Source organism: Syngnathoides biaculeatus, chromosome 16 (genome assembly GCF_019802595.1).
Source record: "Syngnathoides biaculeatus isolate LvHL_M chromosome 16, ASM1980259v1, whole genome shotgun sequence".
Taxonomy (NCBI): Eukaryota; Metazoa; Chordata; class Actinopteri; order Syngnathiformes; family Syngnathidae; genus Syngnathoides; species Syngnathoides biaculeatus.
Window position 1 is genome coordinate 16,365,390 of NC_084655.1, and position 26,504 is coordinate 16,391,893.

The following is a 26,504-nucleotide window of genomic DNA, read 5'->3' on the forward strand; positions in this document are numbered from 1 at the left end:
TACTGCCTGTCTTCACAAAAGAGTCTCAAAAGGTCTTCACAGTTCAAAATGATCAGCAAAATCCTCCCCCAAGCAGCAGATTGTAAACAATTCTTCAAAAAAAATGCACATTGAAACTGTTTATTTCCTGTTGAAGTTGACGCAATTCTTCAACAATACGGGTGGATTTAATTAAGAAAAAAAACCCGTAAATATCTGCTACCCGTATGCTAACACACAATACAAACTGCCATAAATGGGCGATTGAAACTCGCGGAGGTGCACACGCAACTGATGATGATCTTTTACATAAAGCGTCCGACAAACATTGTCATTTATCATTTCCTGTTACAAGTTATGGGAGGCATACAAACTCTTGCCTCTGCACAATGCGTGCTTTAAAAAAAAAAAAAAAGCGTTGTGGTATTGATGTTTTTGGCTCCTCGGCTGGAAAGCGCACCTTCGTGAGCGGGGGGTCTTGGTTTCCGCTCACATGCAAGACGACCTTTCATTGCTTGTTTTTGTTTTTTCGACACCTAACCCACAAGCTTCAACACCAAGCCAGGACGTTTTGTGACATTTCCGTGACGACTCACAAAAAAGCGTCGGTAGCTAGCTCAACATTCAGCAGAAACAAATGGGCTGATTTCATGTTTTGTAACATTTTGCATCACAAAGCACACGTGTATTACTTTTACTGTAAGCGTTCAAGAACCTGACTCATGATGTATTCATCTCTATGCAAACACATATTTTTTTTTTTTTTACTCAAGTGTATTTACAAACTCACTTTAAAAGGATAATAATGCTTTATTGCTAAAAGTTTTGATTAATGATGTATCAGAGTGTTTTCTGCAAAGCATGATAGTTTCATGATAGAAATTTGGTTTTGTTCACATTCGCTGCCATTGACGGGTGTAGAAGTCAAATATACTCTTTATAAGAGTAATAATGCATAGTTTTGATTTGTAATAAATCAAAAGTAGTTTCCTGAAAGCATCGTGGCACAGTTTAATGAACGAATTGTTTTCTTTTTTGTTCACATTCACTGCCATTGACGGCTTCATCAACGGGGAAAGCTGGCAATGAATGATTTTTCATATTACACTAGGTAATTCTTAATTGTTACCTCTTGTAAATACTTGTGAATTTTACTTATGGATGAATTAAATTATCCATAGCTGTTATATAAGACAGCACGTTGGTTCAGCTGGAAAGCGTTGGCCTCACAGTTCTGAGGTCCTCGGTTCAATCCCAAGCCCGCCTGTGTGGAGTTTGCATGTTCTCCCCGTGCCTGTGTGGGTTTCCTTCCACATTCCAAAAACATGCAATATTAATTGGACACTCTAAATTGACCCTAGGTGTGATTGGGAGTGTGTTTGTCCTGATGTGCCCTGCGATTGGCTGGCAAGCAGTTCAGAGTGTACCCCGCCTCCTGCCCGTTGACAGGTGGGATAGGCTCCAGCACTCCCTGCGACCCTTGTGAGAATAAGCGGCTAAGAAAATGGATGGATGTTTTATATATATATATATATATTTTTTTTTTTAATTTTTTTTTTTTTTTTTTAAAAAGGTCTCCAAACCAAAGTCTCTCCAAAGTGTACACCATCTTACTGGGGTGTGTGACTGTGAAATAGTCAATCACATCCAAGTCTTGCTAAATGGTTACCGTAATTCCCGGCCTACAGAGCACACCCGTTTACAAGCTTCACCGAGTACATTTGTAAAGGAAATACTATTTGGTACATACATATGCCGCACCTGTGTAAAGGCCGCAAGTGCCCACATTGAAACATGAGACATTTACAAAGGAAGACGGTACAAAGAAAGAGTTTAACTAGCTAGTGCTAATGCCAGTGCTAACGCAAACACCACACTAGCACTAAAGCTAAATCTAACAGGGCCGGTTAAAATAAAACTTACCAATAAATATCACTGAGACATGCCAGTAACACAGCAGCAACACACTAACGCTAGCGCAGCGCTAACAGGGCCGGTAAAAGTCACTTCCTCGGCACATATATTCCACCGATCTCACTCTTACCTTTTCCGCTCGAGTGCACCCTTGCGGCCCTTAGAAAAAATGCACAAATTAGCCGCATCACCGCATAAACCGCAGGGTTGAAAGCGTGTGAAAAAAGTCGCGGCTTGTAGGCCGGAAATTACGGTAATCCTGCCACCATTTGAAATGTCGCCAATTAACCGCAAAGTTCAGATGTAGAAGCTATGAAAAGGCGTTTCTACGTGTGCCCCGAGATTGCCCGTTTACCATTTAAGGGTGTACCCCGTTTCGTACCCAAAGAAAGCCGGGATATACTCCAGCTCTTCGGCAAACGCCGTAAAAAAATGGATGGATGATACAACTAAACATTTCAAGGTAGAACTTTGATGAAATTGCGCATGGGTGTAGGTAATGTTGTGCCCTATAAGTGTATAAACAAACCTGTCCCGTTTAGCAACCAATACATATGTAAAATATTGTTTTATTTCAGGCATTATGGAAGAAATGACATGTGTGAGATTTATTAAGAGCCATTTTTTTTTAAAGTTGACTTTATTACAAGCAATCCATTTGCGCTGCTACAGTTATTCTGCCCCCTTTGGTGAAATAAGGAGGAAACTTCATTAGAGCAGAAACAGCACAACTTATTCGATCCAACAAATATCTTACATCTTTTTTTTTTTAATAGAACATTTCCCCTCAGGTTTCATTTTTCCTTTTTTTTAGGATGTACATAAATGTTCACAATAATTACAAGGTTATAAGTCGCAGCGGCAAGGAAATGGCGGTCTTTAAATTACAGTGGTACTGAGTCATTATTCGTAAACTGGAATGTCCTTCCGGTTGTTCACTTACTGTACTTTGCACACACTGTACAAGTGCAGTACAGCATTATTTGTCAATTGAGTCACTTTAGGAATAAATGACCATTTCAATTCAACCTTTTCCTGGCATCTGATCGCTGTCAAAATTATTCTTCACTCAATGTCATTCACACTAAACCGTAAAAACAACAAAGCACATAGCGCGGCCTGCATATTTTTCGTGTACCTCGTACGCGTGGAGCGTTGCTGCAAAGCTTGTCGTTGTGCTTTTTGCCGGAGCGCCCCTGCGGGACACCTTTAAGGTCGGAGCGTTGCGCGCATGTCCTCGTAAACATCGCTGGTGTTTCGGTGCCCTGGCGCGTATTTAGCGCGCCACTTTTTGATCTGCCAACGATGCAAACAATGATTGATGCGAGCCTGGGTGCTTTTGTAAATAAACAGAGCTAAACTAAGGCACATAATGAGACCAAACCTGGAAGTATATGTCATATAAATATAATGTAATATAAGCATATGCAGTGTAGTCAGTGCAGAGTTTTTATGACGAATGTGAGCACACCCCCAATGTGAAAATGTCCAAACTGTGCCCAAAGTGTCAATAACTCGTGCGCCCACCATTTATTTTCCAGCATATTTTCCACCCGAAAAAAAAAAAACAACTAAATGACAAAACGTATAATGAACCCCTCCATACATGCACACGCACACACACCTTGGGTATGATCCATAGGAGGAAGACGACCAAGACTCCAAACAGCACGGCAGCCGAAACCACAAGTGTCACCAGCAGAAGATTGCTTGGTTTGGCGCACTGCTTCTCAGCTATTGTTGAGACACACATTTGAAATTAAAAAAAAAAAGAAAATGAATAAGAATGTGTAATCTTCTGAGTCCAAATCACCACTCCGACATTGTTACCTGTGACAGTTCCTGTTCCGTATCAGAAAGATCACCAGATTCAACAAATCAAGACTGTTTTTTTTCTTGAAATTTACATATTTTAAAAAGTACTGCAAGATATTTGTTTTGTAACATAGTGTACTTATTTGAGGCATGAAATCAAGTGACAAAAGCAAACTTTTTGTGCTATTTGCAATGAATGATCATTATTATTTATTTGTTAATATTTATTGTATATGGGGTTTGTTTGGAATACAGTGCATGTAATTCAGCAGCAAACTGAGTCATATAAAAACAGGAAGTGGTCTCCGATCCAATTTGCAAGCGGAATTAATGTTGTCAGCTGGCGGTCACTCACCTGTAACCACCAGGAGCAACGGGCCGTTGCCGTCTACCTTCTTTAGTTCACTTTTTTGGACATCGAAGCCCTCGTATTCCCACCGGTACACCCCCGTGTCTTTCGTTGTCAGGTTTGAAATGACCACGTCCACGTTCGGTAAGGTCCCCTCACGCCAGAGCCTTCCCTCGAACTGGTGAGCGATGGTGTTTTTATCGGACGCCGAGTAAAGAACTTTGAACTCCTTCTTGAGGCCTTGGAACAAACTCATGCCCGTTAGGTCCTGTTCAGAAGATCTGCACTGGAAGGACACAGTCTCGCCGACTTGTTTCCATATCACTCTGTTGTTCTCCACTGTGACAGACCCAAAATTAAAATAACTGTAATATCTCCCCCCCCCATTTCATCAGTCTTACCTGTTTCAGCCCGGGCTGTGCAGAGCAAACACAGCACAGAGAGTAGACCTAAACACACAGCAGACATGTTCCGCTGAGTAAACCTGCACCTCTTTGTGGTGCATCTTCACACATACATCACCACAAAATTGAATACCGACAGCATCCTGTCAGTCACCTCATGCTAAGGCTGAGATGAATTTAAACACAAGTATAGATTCCTCACAAAAAACAAACAAAAAAAAAAATCAGATCGTTCCTATTAATGCGAGTAAAATGTCGACATTGTGTCACTGCTGCTACACCTCAAAAGGTATCAAAATTGCACAATAAACATTAAGACAAAATCTGAAAGAAATTTGAGATTATAATACATAAGGTATTTTTTTTACACTTTGACTAAAAAATTCATTCTTGAAAAAACAATGCAAACTTTGATTTCTGAAGTTGTATAATTAAAGGGAATGGACCTTTCCGATGGGGATCTTAAGCTCCGCCCCCGTAGCCATGTCCCAAGCGACTGAACAAAACATGTTTGAAGTGGATTCTCTATCGCGTATTCTAGATAATATTGCAGTATGTTTTTTGCCAAATGCATCAGACTTGTCCAAGAGAGTTCTACAGAGAGGTCTCAAATATCTCACGCAAGGATATGTACACGGACGAAGCAGGACGCAATGTCAGCGTTACAGCGAAATGTTGGCGATCGATGCAAAAATGTTTGACGCCTCACAAACTTCATATTGAAATCCAACAGGATAAATGAGTGGAATCGTACTGTCCATGTAAAGCAGGGTGAGTACTTTTTATTGAGTAATATCATTGTAGTCTTTATAAGTGAGTGGGTGTCTTCATTTGACTTGGCTCGTAATGGAACCCAGTGCTCTGTCTTAAAAGTCCGATGTGATACAAATAGGCAAATAGACGTTTCTCTTGCACGACATCGCAGATTTCTGTATCCCTAACCCGACTCTTTGTCATAAAACATGACACACTTCATTCAGCAGGTCAGTGATACGCTAACAAAGTGAAAGCTGTTCTCCTGCAACGTATAAAGCACTGATAATAATGAAATTAAACTCAGAGAAGATACTTCTCCCTCACTTACCTTGTGTCTGTTGATATTGTCCACATTTAGTTGTACGTGCGCTCTTCCGCGAACCTTAATCCATCGTAGACACTTCGTCAACTGTGTTTTAGGCTTTGGAAAATGAATCAAGCGGGCTTCTTGTAACCTAGCAGGACATCTTTCATCAGAATTGCAAGTTTCCCAACCGCATCTGAGGACCATTTTCTTCGTTACATTAACTTTTCCAAGCGCATGCTACTGACAACCATCATTGCTTGTGGGACAATACGGCGAGAGTGGCGTGTCGAGACAGGGGTTAAGACAAAGCGGCTGTCAGAATGGCTACTATTGTACGAGTGATTGACAGGTCGGAAAGGTCCATTATCTCTTTTGGGTGTTTAGTTGACCAATGGGGTTTCACCATTAGGAGCAACAGCATCCTCTAGAGGTAACAGAGCAAATATAATGGACTGGAGCCACAGTGATAACAACCAGAAATTTTCAAATATTCACAATTCGGCATTTGAAGATTTGTTTACTCGATGGAAAAGTCACTGATTTGCTGTTATCGTGCTAATTTCAAACCAATACAAATACTGCTTTAGCGCATCTTGGTGCCGAGGAACCATGTTGAAGTCATTTGAATAGCTTCACTTAGACAAATGTTGAGCGTTCCTCAAATTTTGAAGCATTCATAGGCAATTTTAAAGATTTTTGGGGTTTCAGCTCGTGGCGCTTTTTCTTCTGTCTTTTTTTCTTGAAAAAAAGTACAACTTCAATCTCTGGAAAAATGTGGTAATGTGACTTTCTTAGAAAAAGTACTGTGCATATTTACACATGGAAGTACACTTTTATACTCATAATATGACAAATTCTATATTCTAAATAAATTTTCCTTTATCCTGATAATATGACCTGCAATTGGCTGGCAACCAGTTCAGGGTGTACCCCGCCTCCTGCCCGTTGACAGCTGGGATAGGCTCCAGCACTCCCCGCGACCCTCATTAGGATAAGCGGCAAAGAAAATGGATGGATGGATCTTAATAATATTTAGACTCTTTCCCTTGAATAAAAAAATCACAGAGAGAAAAAAAATGTATTAGCAAACATTACACACAATCCATCCATCCAATTTCCAAACCACTTATCCTCACAAGGGTCGCAGGTGTGCTTGAGCCTATTCCAGCAAAAGGCAGACTACACCCTGAACTGGTCCCCACTCAGTCGCAGGGGACTAATACACAACCAGATGCATAAAATAAATTTTATACATTTATCAGACAGAAGCTCTCACAAATTCCCAGAATGTAACATTTCCATGATGGCATCCCAGGGGCAAACACCCACCTCATCCTCTTGACTAAAATCTCACACCTCTGACTTCTCTGTGAGGGACATGTCCAACGACCATCGGCATGTTGTGGAGGACGCAGGCGCTCGACACCACTGCTCTCGCTCGGCCGGCAGGCTTGCGGTGGCCCAGTCCAGGGTTCCAAAGTGCTCCCCCCTCATCGGATAAGGAGTCCAAATAACCAGCTGTGAGCGGGTATCGGATGAGATTCAAGCTTGAGAGCTCGCACAGTTGCACACCAACTCAAGATGGGGCCAAGAAGCGAGATGCTCTCCTGTCTTCTTCGTTCTCTTCACCTCTGGCTCACCGCTGTCTTTTCCTGTTGGCAGTCAGCTGGGAATGCGGATGTGTGACAAAACTCACAACACCCGAGGAATGCACCGGCCTTTTCCCGCCCCCTTGTTGTCCTGTCCCAGCATTCCAAAGCCTGCGAAGATAAAGATAAGATAACCGTTATCAAGTTGGTATTTTTCCGCATCATAACCAGAATGGAATGGACGAGACCAAGTGGCAATGGTACGGTATAACTGGGGCAAGATCCCGCTTCATCAGATTCGGTATAAAAGGCGTCAGCAAAATGAATCGCAAATCTTTCAAATTAAATTTTCTGCTGTGTGAGGAGCCATCAAGGGGTGGGAAAGGAGTGTCAAGTTAGACACCTACAACTCACTTCTGGAGTTTTAGGTGCTCGCGGGGGGAAAAAGTTCATTATACTTAGAACATTGCAGCTCAAAACCTTAAGGCTCCAGACTTGACTAATTGTTGCCACGTTATAACTTCCGATGATGCTGATCGGGAGAGTTATTTTCTTGGCGTTGCACCCTGTACCGTTACAGCTCAGCATGTTTAAACTTGTGACATTACGGCCTCGTAACGTTTACTTAAAACCTTGCCTCCAGCGAAAGTGCTCGTGGAGTAGTGTGTTGACGCTCTGGCAGAATAAGAAGAATATGCGATGGATGTTGCATACGGGCGGGACAAAGCCACTGATCTAAAATATTGACTGGATAGCACATACATATCCAGCAACGTGTCGATTGTTTAAAGCCATTTAGCTGCCATGTTGGTCCTCTCAAAACGTGTGGAGGACATGCTTTACAGGTCGGATTATGGCGGGGTTTCCCTCAAAGTTTGGCATGTAGAATTAAAACTTGTCATATGAGCTTGATATTTTTTCTGTTCTGGTAATATGAAGGATTTTTAATTCGACTTGGTAAGTCAAAAAAGGCTAAGTGCAAAGGAAAGACATATCACCATGACTATTTTTTCCCAAAATACGCTGTGAAGCACTATCATCATAACATAGCAAAAAACTAAGCATTTTTTTTGGCCATAAAAACATTACATTTTAAGTTAATCAGTTGGGTATAATTTTGGAAATAAGGACTCATAATGGGAAAACATGCTAAACGCATTGTTCATTCTCTGCGACATCCTATTTCAGACAGAAAATTTAACCTTGTTTCCTCACGCTTGAAAATCACCTTCAGTTTGCAGAGTTCTGTATTATGAAATTCATCAAAAATTTCACAGAAAATGTGTTTTCTTGCTTATCCACTGATGAAGTTTGGGAAAATATTTACATCGTTTCTTCGCGAAAAACCGTTGGCCTGTAAAGGTGAAGCAGAGCGTGAAGTGAACAACAACCATAAACAAAAATTTGTTCAAGTGAGTTAAGCTCATCAGGAAATTTAAAAAAAAGAAAAAAAAATTACTAACAGTCTATCTTTCTAATTTACCTTTGGAATGTTTTCTCACAGCCACGAAACTGGCGATTAACGCAGTTAATTGCTGTCACTGCACAGGTCGGCATGGTGGGAGTATTAGGATGGCGGATGGCGACTTCAGTTTTGGTGGCCAATGAGTCATCCAGTCTTTTTTTTTTCTTATCAGTGGCTGGGACACCACCAGGCCGGCATGACCGGAGACGTCGTCATCATCATGGTATAATGTACGGGGTTTAAATGCCCCAATGATAAATGTGCTCACCTTGACTGCCTCCTCCCGACAATTCAGTGCTGGTGGCCTCATTTCTTGGCGGAGGTTCACTTGTTTTAGATCAGGTCCGCTTCGAGCACGAGCTGCACGGCCTGGTCCAGTCGCTCGTCGACCACGGCGGCGGATAAAGGCTGCCATTCCCATTCCAAACAGGTCAAGGAAGGCTCTCCCCATCGATTATTAAATGCACCCATCTACGTCCGTTTTCTCAATTTCGAGCAAAGGTTCATCAATAACGCAGCGAGGCCACTTTAATTTATCCGTCCTGTTATAGTGTTGGAATTATGAGTACCATTGTAGGTAATCTTAGGCCGTTGTGTACTCACGTTGGACTACTGAATAGGTTTCCAATTACGCCATCTTGTGGGTCATAACACAGGTGACAGGTGAAGCGTGACGTTTTTTTCCATCTTTAATTCATCCGATTGGTCTACGGACTGTGGTGACGTCATTGGAAACCTATCCATAACTTTACAGGAAAGTCAAATGAGCATAATTGTGATCAAATAATCTGTCAAGAGGTGGCTATCGAAGAACAGTATTAGAAGATAGTGGGCTGTGGTGCGTTCAGGGACGTTTCAGGAATAACTAAAGCAGAGCGTAGAAAGCAAAGTACAGTATTGAAATAAACCAAGAAACAGACGACTTTGGTGTGCAGAGACCTTTAAGCAACATCGTATCTGTCAGTAAAGACTAATTGGGGGCTCACTGGAATCTGGAGGAAAATAGATCCCTTGCAAAAAAAAAAAAAAAAAAAAAAACATTTAAGTGACGCTCAAGTTTGTTGAAGCAATTCCAACTTTTGATAGTGGCTCAAAATGACCAAGACTGCATTTTGCAAATGCTTTTTTTTTTTTAAAAAAAAAAATCTCATTGTTGCTGCAGATGTATCCACAATACATATTTTTTTAAATCTTTTTTGTGTTTATTTCTCAGTTGAGAAAAACGATAGTTTCGATTAAAAAAAAAAACACCTGTTAAATGGGGTAAACAGTGGAACGCAAACGGGGAATACAAGCATACATTTATTTAGTCTTTAGTCAGACAATTTTTGGGGGGTTTAAAATGGATCAATGGCTGTAGGAAATGATCATTTCTTTTTAAACTAGGCCAAAGAAATAAAGTGAAATGTTACTAATTGTTTAATTGATAGAAATGTTCCTAATAGTTTAATACAAAGAAAAAGCATAAAAAGGTCTCTCCTGCTCGATGCCATCATTGAAGCCAGTTAAAAAAAAAAAAAAAAAAAGTAAGGCATCTGAACAACAGCTTAAAAATAAAAGACTCAATTAAATAAAGAGGTACAACGCTTGGTGTTGAGCAGGTGACAGTGTTGCGACCAGTCTGGGCTGTGACAATGTTTCGTAGCATGCACACAAACGCACCGCTCGCTTGCTCACTCACATAACAACAACCCGTGTTTTGCTTCTGTCCAGCTGGAGATCTCGTCGTCCGCTTCCCCAAATCCTCAATGCGTGCCCCCCGCCCCCAACGGCCCCCTCCCACCTCGCTCACTGAACGGCCTGTTCGTTGGCTGTGCTGCCTGAGTCCTGTGGCTTCATGACGTCCGGGAGCTCCGGGGGGGTAGAGAAGGGCTCCATCCTCAGCTGCTCAAATGAATCATCTGCGGGAAGGACAAGTTGGGAACTTGAGACCGACACACACACACACACACACAACACACACACACACACACACACACACACACACACACACATGCTCCCACCTGACAAAAAAATAAATAAAGTTGGTTTTACCGCTAAGCCTGAAAGCTAAACCCACGGTGCCAGGCGACTGAGGCCGCGCCGTCTGGTTGGTGAAGCCGCAGTTTCCGAGCGTCTGCGTGTCATCCAGTTCCATGTCGTCCTAAACACCGGCGTGAATCAAGTCACTGGAGTAGTTAAGTTTATGAATAAAGCCCCAGTTGAAAAGATAACACTGGGGCCTTGATTTAGAAGGTTAACTCATTCCGTGACTACGACATAAATCACAATTATCATGGGTGGGTCTGGAACTATCTAACTATCTCCCACTAGTGCACTAGATTGAAATATTCAAGTATTCCTTCTAGTTCCAGAGTCTAGACCATGGGTGCCCAAACTTTTTTTTTTGCCCTAAGATCTACTTTTCAAGCAGCCAACATCCCACAATCTATTTTTTTTTTTTTACCATGTCTCTGGTTTCAGAGTGCAATGAACCACTACCAGTGAGCTCAAGTACTGGGCCGCCAACATCGCTCAGTTCCAATGTATGTTGATGAACCTTGCATCACTGCATGAACCAATCTTGCCCAACAGAACACAATTCACGATGTAAGTTTACTTCTTTGCTTTCCATTCTTTCCAGAGCGGTGGCCTCACAGGTCTGAGGACCGGGGTTCAAATCCCGGCGCTGTCTGTGTGGAGTTTGCATGTTTTCCCTGTGCCTGTGTTGGTTTTCTCCGGTTTCTTCCCACATCCCAAAAAGCATGCATTAACCCATTCGTGGGGAGCGTCCCATTTTTGGGACATGATTTTCACACATTATATCCTTCAATATGTCAAAATATTTAAGTGTTTTAATATGAAGCCATAATTTGGTATCAGGAGAGGATAACTCATCGGTGAAAGTTAGCACGGAGTTATTTTCCTTTCCTCCCTGACCCAACATGGCTGCCTCAATGCCACATGGAGTGTTTTTCAAGAAAAGAAAGGGAGAAATGTCAGTATGCAACCAAGTTTGTCTTGAAAATGCTAATCCGTCAGTATTATTAATGCGTAAGTGTCGTTCTAGAATAAGAATGAATTAATAAACATATCTCTAGTACGTACCACTTCACGGAACTGAGAACATACCCGTCCCAGTTTTGAGACGCTGCCCCCGTGAGGGTACATCTTTTTTGCCTTTTGTTTTATGCGTTAAACTAAAAAGAAGTGTTATTTCCTTGATTGTGGCCTGTTAGGAGACTTTTATCTCAATAAGGCAAAAAATTGCCAGCCTGCCCATAAATGAGTTAATTGGAGACTCAAAATTACCCCTAGGTGTGATTTCGAGTGCGACTTGTCTGTCTCCTTGTGCCCTGCGATTGGCAAGCAACCAGTTCAGGGTGTACCCCGCCTCCTGCCCGATGACAGCTGGGATAGGCTCCGGCATTCCTGCGACCCTCGTGAGGATAAGTGGCTCATAAAATGGATGGATGGAAATTGGAGGCCAACTCGCTAGGCTAGCTTGCTAGAATGTGCCATTATACGCGTGCACGGCGAAAAGGCCAGACTGGTTGTTTTTGTTGTAGCCGGGCAATCGCATTGTTCAGTCGACTTCTAGTTCCAGGAAGGCAGCCGCTTCCTTACAGTCGGCGTAGCGGGAGCCGCCGCGCAGGTGAAGATGTGCTGCGTGTCGTGACGGCCCTGTCTCCATTTTCGGGGAGAGGTTGATGATAGTGTTTGTATATAGTCATTGAGCATGCGCATTCGTCCGGAGCAGAGTTACGATAGTTTGGATCTTGTGGCCACGGAAGATCAATTTCGGTTTTGTCCAACCTCAGGGGTAGGGTAGCCACCAAGGATGAGTAGCCGGCAACCGTGTCAACCGCCGTTCGATGGACCCTACGCAGCTAGTCACGGTAGGCTTCTTCTTCGAACACCCTGTTGGTGGGGATGTCTTCATTGAGGTCTTGACGGTATTTACGGACGTCATGGTGAAGTAAGCGTGGTTGAGGTGGTTCGTTTGACGCCTGATGGTGCGGGTAGTTGGCAGCGTAGCACATACTGCCGGACGAGTAGTTTGTTGTTGTTTTGTTCACTGGTAGGATTTTGGTCTCATGATGCAGGTGGTCCTCGTGAGCTATGGCCAGGCAGCCGGTGGTGACTCTGCCGAGTCTGGAGCTTCTTCCAGTGCGACGGCTTGAGTGAGGGAAACCACACTGGAGCGGCGTAGTAGAGGACAGACCTTCCGATGGCTTTGTACGTCACGGTGAACGTCTCGGCACTCGCGCACCAGTTTGAGCCGGAGATGGCTTTGAGCACGTTGGTTGACACGTTTGGCTGTGTATTTAGCGTGAGGATTGAAGGTGAGCATGGTGTCCAGTACAACGCCCAGGATATTTTGGGCAGTTAACAGTTAGGATCGGCAAGTTATTGATTTTGATTGGTAGGTTCGTCCGAAATTCTAGACTGGTCAACCCAGTCTCAGTCAAGTGACATATTTTATAGTGAGGACGATAGTTTGATGTCCACATTTTAATGCTACGTGATATAGCCACTCTACCTTTTGCGATTGATGAGTAGTTCGCGATCGACGTACTGGGCACACCTGAATCAAGCGACGGGATGGATGATAGGCTAATGTGGTCATGCGATCGACCAATATTACCTTCGCGATCGACCGACGCATTGAGCAACCCCTGGTTTAGACTATCATGCTGCATTGTAATGTTTGGTCCATTGTGTGTCAGCACAAAACACCAAAGAATGAAAGCCTTTCTTCCATCCTGGTCAGTTTACCTTGTAGAGCCTCTGGTCCTCAGGTGGCCTCTTTAGGATGCCCTCCACGATGCGCTTCAGCTCGTACACAGAGGTGGACTCTTTGGCATCGGTGAAAATGGTCGTCTTATGACGCCGGATCATTAAGAAAACATCCTGCCAAACACAAAAAATTTGAGCCTCATTTTGATGCATATTTTGCTTTTTGTCTTTCTTGTGATGGTACCACAAAGGTACTACAGATGACAACAGAAAAATGAGCGTACGCCGGGCAAAGCGAACAATACAATTTGATAAATATCCGATGGAAATACTCTTTTAAAAACACTTGCAAAAGCTTTAAAACAGCAGCAGGTTCCAAACATTCCCGTTACGCTTCCATTGCATCAAAGGGTGAATAGTTTAAGTTTTAGTTTGATCGATATTCTTTACTGACCTGTTTCCATTTAACTTTTTTGGTTACTGCTATGCTTCAGAATATTAAAATAGAAGTTAAAGATTTTACGAAGGTGATGTAGTTATTACACAATGAATGTTTTTCAAGTGTCAATTTTACAACACTAAGCAGTAAATCGGAAGTCATTGTCGCATATGAACTTTAACTTAGCGTAGAGCCTTGAGAAGTGACACTTAGCATTTCCAATGCTAGCAGGAGGCTAATTTTAATGCTTTACCTAGTAGACTAAGATAGATTCCGTTACAGTATGCAAGAGAAGTTAAAGAATTTACGAAGGTGATGTAGTTATTATACAATGTTTTTTAAGTGTCAATTTTACACCACTAAGCAATAAATCGGAAGTCATTGTCGCATATGAACTTTAACTTAGCGTAGAGCCTTTAGAATTGACACTTAGCATTTCTAATGCTAGCAGGACGCTAATTTTAATGCTTTAGCTAGTAGCCTGTAAGATAGATTCCGTTACAGTATGCAATAGAAGTTAAAGAATTTACAAAGGTGATGTAGTTATTATACAATGAGTGTTTTTTAAGTGTCAATTTTACACCACTAAGCAATAAATCGGAAGTCATTGTCGCCTATGAACTTTAACTTAGCGTAGAGCCTTTAGAACTGACACTTAGCATTTCTAATGCTAGCAGGACGCTAATTTTAATGCTTTAGCTAGTAGCCTCTAAGATAGATTCCGTTACAGTAAGCAGACATTCCAGAATTTTAAAACCGTGGAAACGGCAGTTTAACCAAAATTATATAAATCTGCACATGGATCGTGGCCCAAAAAACATAATTCATTTTAAAACAAGCCAACTTAGTGGATGAGCTAAACGGTGAACGGGTTAAGCATATTTATTTTTCTTTTGCAGTATTTATTTTGCATTTGGGGTGGCAATATTGTTTCACTTTTCGTTTAATGACGCGGGATCAGGAAATATGAATGAAAGCAAGCATATAACGTTGATTCACAAGACCGACGAGCAATCAACGTTGCCAAATATATACTTCGATGTATATAAAAAGGTGAAAATTGCCTTCAAAAGTGAAAGCAAGCGCGGTTAAGGTGATTTCGAAGTTTAACTAGCTTAGCACGAACTTGCTAATGCCGCGTCCTAGGCAAGTCGGGTCGGCAAAATGTGACCAACAGCAGCTGTCATATCGTGTAACATGAAGGGACGTGACTATGACAACACTTAAATGCCCTTAGGTTAGAAAAATAGACGTCGCCTGGAGATGCTTCGTGGCCCAAAAGCGTTTCTAGGGGGTCGTGTCGAGCTAAATTGCTATTGCTTCGCCCGACGTTAACACACGTATAGGCAGCGAAGTTTAAAGAGCCGTGGAACGCCAATAGATCGTTTTTCAAACTGCACGAGCCGGCGTTGTGTGACGTTAATGGCTAGTTGGCCAACGAAGTTTATTAACAAATAAAATAAAAGGTTATTTATCCGCCAACTTGAGCGAGTTGCGTTTCAATTCTCCAGCCAGTCAATTATTACATTTGGACACTGATCCAAAAGCCAGGACACTTGTCGCTTTTACGATTAATCATCACCGCCGGGAGATTTATCAATGAAGCCATGTCGAATATTATTAATGAAGCGATCACTGCTGAAAAGCTATCAGCCCGTTAGCTAAACAAAGCCAGTCTTCTTATGGATGTCGGCTTGTTGGTGATACACTCGCTTCCTCTTTGGTGTGATTTTAAAACATTAAAAAAAATATACGTTCAGTGCCAGACCCGAATAATTTTGGTTTTGTCGTCAAAGGCATATAAGTGATGAGTGTGTTTTTGACACTTACCATGACTTGCGGTCGATTGGACAGTGGGGAAAAAAAAAGAAGGGGGGGAAAAAACGCCTCAAACTGCACAACGACAGCTGATGTGGCGTTCAAAGTCTAAACTCGACTGTCGGAATTTTTAAGACATTCACTTTGGACGCGGGCCTTCTTCGTTCTTTGCGTAGGAACGTCTACGACTTTTAAGTATGCCAATCTGTGATCACACTGCTACGCGTCAATGACTCCGCGCTAACTTTGGAGTTACGTGTAGAAACGCGTGCTCGTACATCGACCGCCTCGACTCCGAAGGCACCACAAGCATTCATAGCCCAACTACTGTATGCATCCTTTATGGAGGCTTCATTCCCATGACGTCATTTTCTTTTGTTTTGTCAATGTTTGCCACGTGGGTAAACCTAAACGGCTTTTTTTTTACGTGATTACGCCTGTTGTCCTTTTGGAAAACGTCACTTTATTAATTTATTTTTTACTGACGCTTTGTTTCAGTTCCGAAAATGCAGTTTTCACTACAGCCAGCAGGTGGCGGTAAATTGACACTTTACTGTCCACCATCGCTATTTTAGTTATCATTCGGTTGTTCAGCTTTCAAATGTTTTTTTTTTTTTTCAACAATGAACGATTTCAGACAAGTGAGTTTATTGTTTAATGAAAAGGACTCAAATGTGAGCAATGGTTGACACTCCATATTGCACCAGGAAAGCGCTTTCTTGAATCTCAGCGTCTGTGTACTGGGAGACAAGACGACATTTTAAGATCGTTCTAAAACAAAGCAGACACATTTAAACTCACGTGCAGTCCCGGAGAGTGGACGAGTTCAGAATCCCGGCAGCAGAGAAGCGCAAAGGGCCTCTCCTTAGTGTGGGAATGTTCTTGGAAGCAGAGAGTGAACACCTTAGCGGGAAGGAAGACGTCCCAGTCTGCCGTGTGCTCATCCACCAGGTCGCTCACCATCCTGGAAGCCGACACATTATCTATTTTTTTCCTACATCTGGAAAATAGCCATTGCCTTACCTCAAATATTTATCCACCACAGTAAAAATGGCCTCACCATTTTTTTGGGTTGTTCATCAGTAAAAAAATGTCAACTTTCCTCTCATCTCAAATAAACAGCTACCCCAAGTAAAAAAAAAAAAAAACATTTCTCACTTCAAATAAACAACAAAATGTCCCACCTTGAATACAGAGCACCTATCACCCCTGAGAAAAAAGCTGCATTCCAAATAATCTTTCCTTCCATCCATTCATTTTCTTTGCCGCTTATCCACACGAGGGTCGAGGGGAGCACTGGAGCCTATCCCAGCTGTCAACGGGCAGGAGGCGGGATACACCCTGAACTGGTTGCCAGCCAATTGCAGGGCACATCGAGACAAACAGCCGCACTCACAATCACAATCACACCTAGGGGCAATTTAGAGTCTCCAATTAATTTTGCATGTTTTGGGGATGTGGGAGGAAGCCCACACAGGCACGGGGAGAACATGCAAACTGCACACAGGTGGGTCCGGGATTGAACCCGGGACCTCAGAACTGTGAGGCCAACGCTTTACGGCCTGATCCACTGTGTTGCTCTAAATAATTTTTCCCCTCAGTAAAAATGCCTACAACGGTTTTGCATAGAAAAATGCCTTACCTAAGATGAAAAAAAAAGTCCTTTTCCTTTCACCTCTCAGTATTAATAATAATCATAATAATAATAATAAAGTCTCACCTCACACATTTTTTTCCCATGAACCAGTATTTTTCCTTGGTTTAAAATAAAAAAAAAAAAAAAAAAAAAAAGGAAATCCAGACCTCAAATAAGTGAATTTTTTTACCCAGTAATGCCCTTCTACACATTGCAAAATATAAATACTTTAAATAAAGTCCTTATTTGCACCTACACCACCAGGGAAAATGTGACTCATCTTAAAAAAAGTATTTAAAAAAATAATAATAATAATAATGATGAAAAATTACAGGTGGTGAAGAATCATGCATCACAATGGACATGATGATCTCATGAGATTGTGTATTTAATGTTGTGGCCTGCTGACCAATACAGACCTGTCAATCACGTGCTGAGTGTTTAGATCGATGGCGCCCGTGTGCGGATGTTGAACAACAAGCGGCGCGTCAGTCGTCAGCTGTCTGGCCAGTTCTTGATTGATCTGACACCAGCACAACAAGTCTTAACTCCGCTCAGTGTCAAGACGTCACCTTTTTTTTTTTTTTTTTTTTTTTTAACATCACTCACCCGGACGATGGCATCCCGGGGCAGCCTGGAGAGGATCCGCAGCGGTACGCCGAAGTGGGCGAGAGCGTCGCCGATGTGCTTGGCCACGTGCGCGGGCAGACACGACGGCACGGCTGCCGCCTCCACCCACTTGGAGTAATAGTCAATCAGCGTCACCACGTACTTGTGCCCGTTGTGCGTCGCAGGGAGAGGACCCCGCACGTCCAAGCCCAGCCACTGCCACGCCGCAGTCACCTGATGCCACCCAATCTCAGTCAATAATGATAATTTTTTAAAAAAGGACATGATAAAGCAACTTGTTAAAAAACAAAAATTCACCTCGATCACCTTTTCAGGATTTACGCCATCCGTCTATGGAAGAGATATTAAAACATTTGTTAAAATAGCCTGAATATCCTCATTCATCTGTTATTGCATTCTTATCCCATTACGTCAATTGGTATTGATTATTAGCACATTAAATGCCATTGGAATAGTTAAAATGTACATTATGAGCTCTATCAAGGCTTTTTGTCGATTGGATTGAAGACAAGTTGAGCACAAACCTCCTCAGCAGAGGTCACAGGAGCCCAATGAACATCCTGTTGGTGAACAAAATAAAAACAGTACTTGAAATGACAGACGAGGATAAGTAGTAGGAGAATTAGAAGATGAAGTGGAGCAGTAGGAAAGTACTATAAATATTAGTAGTACTTTTCTAGTAGATTCATTATGATTGTGACAGGAAGAGGAAGTGAGAAGTGTTCAGAGGGGAATGACGACATCGTGGCGACCTGATTGGCGCAATAATCTCCGTGGAAAAAGTGTGGCAAGGATGTGATCTTGACGAGGCTTTGGTCCATGATGATCCTCCACTTTAGCGCTTTGTCCTGCAGCTCCCCCTCCGCGTCGGCATCCGCGAGCTCTTCTTCGTCCGCGATCGCTGTCGTCGAGGGCACGTCCGAACTTGGCCGTGAGGCAACGGTGCTCGCTTGCTTCGCATTCCAGATAAGGAAAAACATTTAATTACGGTCACTTTCAATACTGCCACAATTGATCCGGCAGCCTCATATCTCACCTTTTTTCTTCTTACTTTTGGAGTCCTGGGTGTCTGCAATAAGAATTTTTTTTTAATTATTATTGTTTTCATCTAAAATCAAACACACAAACCATTTTTCCTGATTTACTCTTTGATAGTTGGATTTGGCATTCATTTCAGGTAGTATGATGACATAAATTCTATTAGAGTCGACCACTGGGCATTATAATCCACTATATTGTGGAATGTCACATGACCAAAGCCAGAAAACAGGATAGCTGACTTCCTGTATATGCTATGCTAATGAGCATTATTATTTTATGACGTTTTCAACTTCCCAATATGTATTTGTTTTGGGGGGGGTTTATGCCCAGTGTCTTCAGGCAAGTTAAACGCACACATATCATTTATTTACACAAATATGATATATGTAAACAAGAAGAAACTAAACATTAAAAGTTTCTTGGCTATGTGTTGACATCTTGGTTTTAAAAAAATATTTTTGTATTGTAATGTACCATAGAATAAATTATTGGACAAATAAACAATGAACAAATTAATTACAATAAATATTTTACTTCACAATTAATTGAACTGAAGGGGACGAATTGAAAATAATGAATTTACACCTTAAAATAAATGAAAAAAAATATATAATGCAGTTAATATTACAGTTTTAAATCAGGTAAAAACATTATGTAATTAAACACATCATGAAATATATCATATCGGTCATGAAATACGTATGTTGGTTACACGATTACATGTGGTTCAGTTGGCAATTTGTTTAGCTTGTCCGTGGCCAGAGTCTTATCATTAATTCCAAACCTTGGTTTTTCTGGCCTGGTCCTGAGGCAGGAATATTGTGGGAACTGCATCTTCCCGAAGCTGGACACACTTTCCGGTTCGGTCGAGGTACTGCTCCTCAAAGTGTTTGCTGCACAGCACAGAGAAGCGAGAGGGAGTCCAGTCCTTCCACTTCATGTTGGCCAGCCATTTCTTCAGGCGTCGCTCGTTGCACAGCGGGAACCTACCAAACAATAAAGTCTTTGCTACCGTCCTAAAATTGAACATGAGGGGAAAACATAAAAAGCCGCATTCGGAACTTACTTGAAGTACTTCTCGTCTGGATCGTCGGAGCTTTCGCACTGGTACGCACACTTATAACGGCCCATTTTGAACAAAACTTTACGGCACAAACGCGTAACTTGTTATTGTTTTTTTTGTAGCACATGCAGCCAGCTTCCTACCGTAGCGTTCAAAATTTCCGGTTTTCAAAATAAAAGTGTTGGCTTTGGGACTTAAGTCAAACCACAGCCAAACGTGATCTTGTGCATCGAATTTTAATTTTTATATCGTATGTTTGATATTTTAAAACTGAGTGGCGGGTGGTAACATTATTCAGACTACCGTGATATTAAAAAAGGATTGCTCAATTCTTCTTTAGATCGATGGAAAAAATATTTACTTGAAAAGAGTGTGTATACGAGGGGCGGGGGTGTTTTTCTTCTCTGGTTTATTTAAAGACGTTTTGGATTTTTATCTCCCCCTACGGATCAAAATAAGAAGAGCCAGTCTGTCAAGTTAATTTGTTTTGCATGACACAATTCCAAACGTACTTTGTATTTTTCGTGGAAACTGGACACTCATAAGAACATTTATAGCACCACATTCAATAAAAAAAAGTACATTTAATTTGTAAATAAGTTTGGATCTTTGACCTTTTATTTCAAACGTAATGTCTTGAGATCCTAGTGCTCCTGTTGAGTCATCCATACTGTATTTATGAAATCATAGTCCTATAATCCTGCATTTGTAATTCAAAATTTTACAAAATGGATTTATACCTGGTTTGTTAACTTCATACATTCATTTTTTGGAGGACGAGGGGCATTATGGTTTTACTCCAGTTTCCTCCCACATCCCCAAAAGATGCAATAGGAAGTCTCTATATTACTCCTCAGTGAAAATGTGAGGCAAATGATAGTTTATACAGTATGCACTCTGCAATTGGCTGGTCACCAGTTCAGGGTGTACCCCCCCGCCTCTTGCCCAAAGACAGCTGGGATAGGATAGATTTTCTGTGGCGAACAAAGAATTTGTTTCACTTATTTGATCACAAATCTTCTTTTTTAAAAACATTTATATATAAAAAAGACATGTATAAATCACCATTGAAATGAATCATCTGAGATTTACTTCATTCGTCTGACAAGTTGTCACATCTCTGCGTGTTTTCATCCGACTTTTGACTTCCACTCGACCCTCCACTCGTCCCAGTCCAGGAGCGTTTTCGTCACATCCCACCCGGCGGCTCGAACACCTGCCGATCAAACCCCGTCACCTTATCAAACAGACCCTGTAAAGCGGCTGCTGCCGACTCCCACTGCGGCTCACCTTTGTAAAATCGGTCAAACTCGGCATCCATCACCTTGTGACTCTTCTGCACCATTTGCCAGAAGCCATGATGTTGTTTGGATGAACTCAACGTGTCGCGGAGCCAAATAGCTTGGCACATCGCTCGGATTTCATCTCGTGTGTGAGCGTGTGTTGTCAAACACACGCATACGCAGCCTGAAAGAGAAAAACAATGAAATGCGAATTTTGTACACGTTGTACAGTGCGCTATTTAAAGTTTTTTGTACCGTTTGTGACGCCCAGTACGAAGGGGGGATCCTTCCTCATCAAAGCAGAACGCAACTCTTCTGGGCTATGAAAAATACGTCAAATTCACACAAACATTTCAAAGAGAACTTTTTAAATCCAATGGTCAAAAAGGAGTACAAAATAGTCAAACAGATTTACCTTTGGACAACTTCCTGAAGCCTCACGCCAAGTTTGATAGGTAACGTTTTCCAACATTCTGTACCAAAAAAACACAAATACAAACACTCATACAACATCCATCCATTTTCTTTGTCGCTTATCCTCACGAGGGTCGTGGGGAGTGCTGGAGCCTATCCCAGCTGTCAACGGGCAGGGGGCGGGGTACACCCTGAACTGGTCGCCAGCCAATCGCATCGACAAACAGCCGCACTCACAATCACACCTATGGGCAATTTAGGGTGTCCAATTAATATTGCATGTTTTTGGGGATGTGGGAGGAAACCGGAGTGCCCGCAGAAAACCCACGCAGACACGGGGGAGAACATGGAAACTCCACACAGGGGGGTCCGGGGTCAAACCCGGGACCTCAGAACTGTGAGGCTAACGCTTTACCAGCTGGTCCTCCGTGCCGCCCTCACACAAAATGAATCATTAATCTTCAAAGCCGTCTTTTACCCAAAAATACAGGTTCCTTTCGATTTGCTTCCCGCGGCGTGAAGATGTGTCCGTCTTGGAGGAAGCGGCGCAGCAGGATTGCGAGCCGCGCTTCGTTCAGTGTTTCCATGACCACCGAACGCACCGCCTTGTAGTTGGCGAAGAGGTGAAGGGCGGTGAAGAGGAAGAACAGGCTGAGGGTCAATCTGGCAGGTGGGGAAAAAACAAAAACAAAAAAAAAAACCAAATAAATACTTGGAGAAGGCGTACCATGGGTCACTTCCAACTTACACCGGACTGTCCGTGACGAGCGGAATGAGGATCAAACTAATCAGGAGTCCCGCCAGATTCACCAAAGTCTCCTGGAATGATATTTTGTTCAGGAAAATTTAGTAAATCAGTGTTTCATCTTCTTGTTTGGAAAGAGCGGCAATTGTTTGTTTTCTTTTTGAGAACCGTAGCAAGTTTTTCTGTTTTTTTGAAGAGTCACAGCTTTTTTTTATCTCTTTTAGGAAATAGCACGCGAACAGCTTGTAATGGACCTTTCCAACGCGTCAATCACTCGTAGAATAATAGCCAATCAGATAGCCGCATTGTCTTAACCCCTGGATTGACACGCCCCTCTCGCCGTATTGTCCCACGAGCAATGCTGGTTGTCAGTAGCGTGCTCTTGCAAAAGTTAATGTTACGGAGAAAATGGTCGTCAGGTGCGCTTGGGGAACGTGCAATTCTGATGAAAGTTATCCGGCTAGGTGACAAGGGGGCCCGGTTGATTAATTTTCCAAAGGCCAAAACACAGTTGATGAAGTGTCTACGGTGGATTAAGGCTCGCGGAAGAGCGCACGTACAACTAAATGTGGAAAATATCAACAAATACAAGGCTGTATGTTCGAAGGTAAGTGAGGGAGAAGTATATTGTCTGAGTTTGATTGAATTATTAGCATGCGCGATGTCATGCAAGAGAAATGTCTATTTGCCTATTTGTATCACATCAGACTTTTAAGACAGAGCACTGGGTTCCATTACAAGCCAAGTTAAATGAATACATACTTATAAAGACTGATATTACTCGTGATCTTTCCAAGTAAAAAGTACTCACCCTGCTTGACATGCGCAGTTCAATTCCACTATTTTATCCTGTTGGATTTCAATATGAAGTTTGTGAGGCGTCGAACTTTTTTGCATCGATCGCCAACGTTTGGCTGTAACTCTGACATTGCGTCCTGCTCCGTCCAAAATCTTAATTTCGTGTACATATCCTTACGTGAAATAGATGAGACCTCTCTGTTGAACTCTCTTGGACAAGACTGACGCATTTGGCAAAAAACATACCGCAATACTATCAGGAAGGCGCGTTAGAGAATCGACTTCAAACATGTTCTGTTCAATCGCCATTTTGGACGCTTGTGGGACATGGCTAAGGGGGCGGAGCTTAAGGTCGCCATCGGAAAGGTCCATATTGTTAGGAAAGTATTAAATTGAGAATTGGTCTGGCAACGATGCTTTGTTTTCTTTTGAGGAAAGTGCACCATCAATAATTTGCTTTCTTTTCAGGAATGTGTCACCTCATCCAGCCAGAGGCTGAGCTGCACTGCGTTTGTATGCAGAGAACAAGGCAATTACACTTCCCGCCGATACTTGACATGTTCTATGTTGGAACTCTGCACCGTACCTGATAGCTGTACCTTAATCAGAAAAAATGACTTTTCAAAGCACCTGACTGCCATCTTTGGCGGAGATGTCAGCCATGTTGTCTCGGCGAGCTTGATGGACGGTCAGAGCAGCTCTGGTGGCTCCGCCCGCCACACCCACCACAGACTAGAAAGGAAACATTTAGACCATGTGCAAAAAAAAAAACGCAGCAAGAATTATATTATTACTAAATTGTATAATACAGCTGGGGTTTTTTTTTCTTCAGGGGTGGCATGGCAGCCAAATAAAAATATGTCTCTTACACCCACAATCTCTATCTTTGTTTCATGTACAAATGGTGGCCATTTTATGACCTCAAGTTGTATTGCGTTCACCTTGAATACTCCTGAAGTGCAAACAATCAACGTGAACCAAGCGGGAAAGAACTGGGCCAGTATTTCCATGAACATGGCGATGTCGTTGAGAATATCTGCAAAAAGCCTTGACAGACATCCCCACAGGATTAGTCAGAGAAATAGTAATTAAAGAGATTTTAGGACTGAACATACCTCCATTTTTTGGCCTCAGAATCCAACTTGTTCCTGAGACACAGACACAGGATTAACAACAACATTGAAAGTTTACAATAAATGAACAAAATTACGTGAACATGCCTCTCAATCAGTCAATAAAGATGTTGGAATATAGTCCATGGTTGTGTATAAAAAAAAAGACATCAGACAATGTTCCTTCTAAACTGCGGTCATCCGCCATTGTGCACCACTGATGCAGTCTGTTCGCAGATATTCTGCGTTGCGCGTAAAAAAAAAAATAATCCAATGCAAATTGAAAGTATAAATGTAAATATATTGAAAGTTTGTGGCATTTTGCAATGTGATTCAATGAGTGAGGGATGACTGGTTGCTACAACCAATGGCACGAGTCACATATGTACTGTAAAAAATAAAAAGAAGAAGCCACTGGTTTCTTTTAGGCCGCACACGGAACTTTCTCTAACAACCGCTGCTCCGCCACACTCTCTTTTTCCTAGTTTACCTTACACCCCCCCCCTCCCCGCTCTTAAAGATGTACACTCATAATTACAAATATTACAGTACTATCGCAGCCCATCAATGTGTTTTCTAATGACAGCGTCCACCACCGCTGCTGCTTTAGTTAGCAACGCAGTCTGGGCAAGGTAGAGCAAAGACAAGCTAGACACGCTGCTTATCTTTACTTATAATATTGATGGAGAAAGTTAAAAAAGAAATGCTTTTGTTTTCAGATGCAATGACTGTTGGAGTATGTGAATAATCAAACAAAAAGTGGTTAAACTGGATGAGATTTTCTCTTTTCCGAGTGGGAAAGGTCTGGTCTGAAGCCAAAGTAGAAAGTGCAGGATGAGATGGTGTTTTTAATTTCAAAATTCCACCTTGGCACATCCTGATTTGGCCAGGATGAAAGCACAGAAAATACAGTGCACAAAAAGGTAATTCTGTATTTTAAATATAGGAGGCAACATAACATTAACCTTAAAACGGTTTGGGAGCATCATCATCATCATCCCTCATCCATCATGATGTAAGCAGTGGTAGGAAGTACCAAAGTACAAATACTTTGGTATTGCACTTTGAATTAAATTTTTATTTTGGACAGCATTATGAACATCTGCAAAATGTTCCCACTTTCATCGAGTATAAAGTATTTTTCCTCAGTTGTTCCAGGTGTATCAATAGTAAACCAATTATTATTGTGCAGTTTATCCGGAAAATATTCCCAAAGCTGCACCTTTTTCACATTTTATGTTATGTGCACTTGCGAACAACTACTCAATACTTTGTACATTTATTTTGTTCTATTTTGTTTTAACTTAAGAGGTTGATCAGTACTTTTACAAATCTCTTTTTAACACACTTCTGTTCTTGCAGTATAATACTCGGTACTTTTTCCACTTCTGACTATAGGCGACCCATTAATTGTCTTCATGTGAAAGGCACAGAGCTGTGTTTACCCCTTTAGCCAGGCGAACACGATCCTTCCCAACATGCTGGTTCCATCTAAGGAGAAACACATTATCATCGAAGGCTGTCAATATACTTAGTGCGCAACAAGCATGATCATGCATCTACCTTTTAGGATCCAGGTGACCGTGGCCGCAGCCACTGTGGCTTCCTGGTTTCCCACGCCGACACCCCTGAGTGACGCCTGAGTTTTCCGGTTTTCAAAATAAAAGTGTTGGCTTTGGGACTTAAGTCAAACCACAGCCAAACGTGATCTTGTGCATCGAATTTTAATTTTTATATCGTATGTTTGATATTTTAAAACTGAGTGGCGGGTGGTAACATTATTCAGACTACCGTGATATAAAAAAGGATTGCTCAATTCTTCTTTAGATCGATGGAAAAAATATTTACTTGAAAAGAGTGTGTATACGAGGGGCGGGGGGTTTTTCTTCTCTGGTTTATTTAAAGACGTTTTGGATTTTTATCGCCCCCTACGGATCAAAATAAGAAGAGCCAGTCTGTCAAGTTAATTTGTTTTGCATGACACAATTCCAAACGTACTTTGTATTTTTCGTGGAAACTGGACACTCATAAGAACATTTATAGCACCACATTCAATAAAAAAAAGTACATTTAATTTGTAAATAAGTTTGGATCTTTGACCTTTTATTTCAAACGTAATGTCTTGAGATCCTAGTGCTCCTGTTGAGTCATCCATACTGTATTTATGAAATCATAGTCCTATAATCCTGCATTTGTAATTCAAAATTTTACAAAATGGATTTATACCT

General features: G+C 41.8%; 3 protein-coding genes across 5 annotated transcripts; all 3 read right to left on the minus strand.

Annotated features, from left to right (window-relative positions):
- Positions 1-1,581: 1,581 nt before the first annotated feature.
- LOC133514639 (uncharacterized) lies at positions 1,582-9,029 on the minus strand. Its single transcript, XM_061846467.1, has 7 exons — positions 8,847-9,029; positions 7,221-7,284; positions 6,881-7,099; positions 4,459-4,506; positions 4,064-4,396; positions 3,518-3,627; positions 1,582-3,189 (listed from the first exon to the last, which is right to left on the minus strand). The coding sequence occupies exons 1-7, from the start codon at positions 9,027-9,029 to the stop codon at positions 3,103-3,105; spliced, it is 1,044 nt and encodes a 347-aa protein (XP_061702451.1). The 3' UTR covers positions 1,582-3,102.
- An 838-nt stretch (positions 9,030-9,867) lies between these two features.
- Positions 9,868-20,329, minus strand: LOC133514739 (elongin-B-like). 3 transcript variants are annotated; one of them, XM_061846655.1, is made up of 12 exons: positions 19,928-20,316; positions 19,646-19,847; positions 18,857-18,889; positions 18,573-18,773; positions 18,345-18,380; positions 18,118-18,150; positions 17,800-18,033; positions 17,610-17,713; positions 16,356-16,518; positions 13,337-13,471; positions 10,613-10,721; positions 9,868-10,479 (listed from the first exon to the last, which is right to left on the minus strand). In XM_061846655.1, exons 1-12 carry the CDS (start codon positions 19,990-19,992, stop codon positions 10,367-10,369), a joined length of 1,428 nt encoding a protein of 475 aa, XP_061702639.1. In that variant the 5' UTR covers positions 19,993-20,316; the 3' UTR covers positions 9,868-10,366. The 3 variants fall into 3 exon arrangements, with proteins under 3 accessions (XP_061702639.1, XP_061702641.1, XP_061702640.1); XM_061846656.1 differs by lacking the exons at positions 9,868-10,479; positions 10,613-10,721; positions 13,337-13,471 and adding an exon at positions 16,186-16,294 and having other exon boundaries at positions 19,928-20,329; XM_061846657.1 differs by lacking the exons at positions 16,356-16,518; positions 17,610-17,713; positions 17,800-18,033; ... (4 more) ...; positions 19,646-19,847; positions 19,928-20,316 and adding an exon at positions 15,567-15,864.
- Positions 20,330-20,985: 656 nt separating this feature from the next.
- LOC133514740 (RUS family member 1-like) lies at positions 20,986-25,915 on the minus strand. Its single transcript, XM_061846659.1, has 11 exons — positions 25,840-25,915; positions 25,722-25,767; positions 24,280-24,312; positions 24,106-24,211; positions 23,795-23,896; positions 22,370-22,440; positions 22,100-22,284; positions 21,623-21,680; positions 21,463-21,527; positions 21,215-21,391; positions 20,986-21,140 (listed from the first exon to the last, which is right to left on the minus strand). Exons 2-11 carry the CDS (start codon positions 25,754-25,756, stop codon positions 21,055-21,057), a joined length of 918 nt encoding a protein of 305 aa, XP_061702643.1. The 5' UTR covers positions 25,757-25,767; positions 25,840-25,915; the 3' UTR covers positions 20,986-21,054.
- Positions 25,916-26,504: the final 589 nt, after the last annotated feature.

Excerpts from the sequence above, each read along its gene's own strand:
- LOC133514639 (XM_061846467.1), bottom strand. The coding sequence starts at position 9,029 with ATGGGGAGAGCCTTCCTTGACCTGTTTGGAATGGGAATGGCAGCCTTT. Across the intron at positions 4,507-6,880 it reads CCCTCACAGAGAAGTCAGAG|GTCTACTCTCTGTGCTGTGT; the intron begins GTGTGAGATTTT and ends CTGTGTGTTTAG. Across the intron at positions 3,190-3,517 it reads TCCTATGGATCATACCCAAG|ATCAAAAAGTGGCGCGCTAA; the intron begins GTGTGTGTGCGT and ends CATCGTTGGCAG.
- LOC133514739 (XM_061846655.1), bottom strand. The coding sequence starts at position 19,992 with ATGGGCCGTTATAAGTGTGCGTACCAGTGCGAAAGCTCCGACGATCCA. Across the intron at positions 18,151-18,344 it reads CTGTGACCTCTGCTGAGGAG|ACGGATGGCGTAAATCCTGA; the intron begins GTTTGTGCTCAA and ends TCTCTTCCATAG. Across the intron at positions 10,722-13,336 it reads AGGACCAGAGGCTCTACAAG|GACGACATGGAACTGGATGA; the intron begins GTAAACTGACCA and ends GCCGGTGTTTAG.
- LOC133514740 (XM_061846659.1), bottom strand. The coding sequence starts at position 25,756 with ATGTTGGGAAGGATCGTGTTCGCCTGGCTAAAGGG. Across the intron at positions 23,897-24,105 it reads GCACTTCAGGAGTATTCAAG|TCTGTGGTGGGTGTGGCGGG; the intron begins GTGAACGCAATA and ends TTTCCTTTCTAG. Across the intron at positions 21,392-21,462 it reads CGTACTGGGCGTCACAAACG|GCTGCGTATGCGTGTGTTTG; the intron begins GTACAAAAAACT and ends TTTCTCTTTCAG.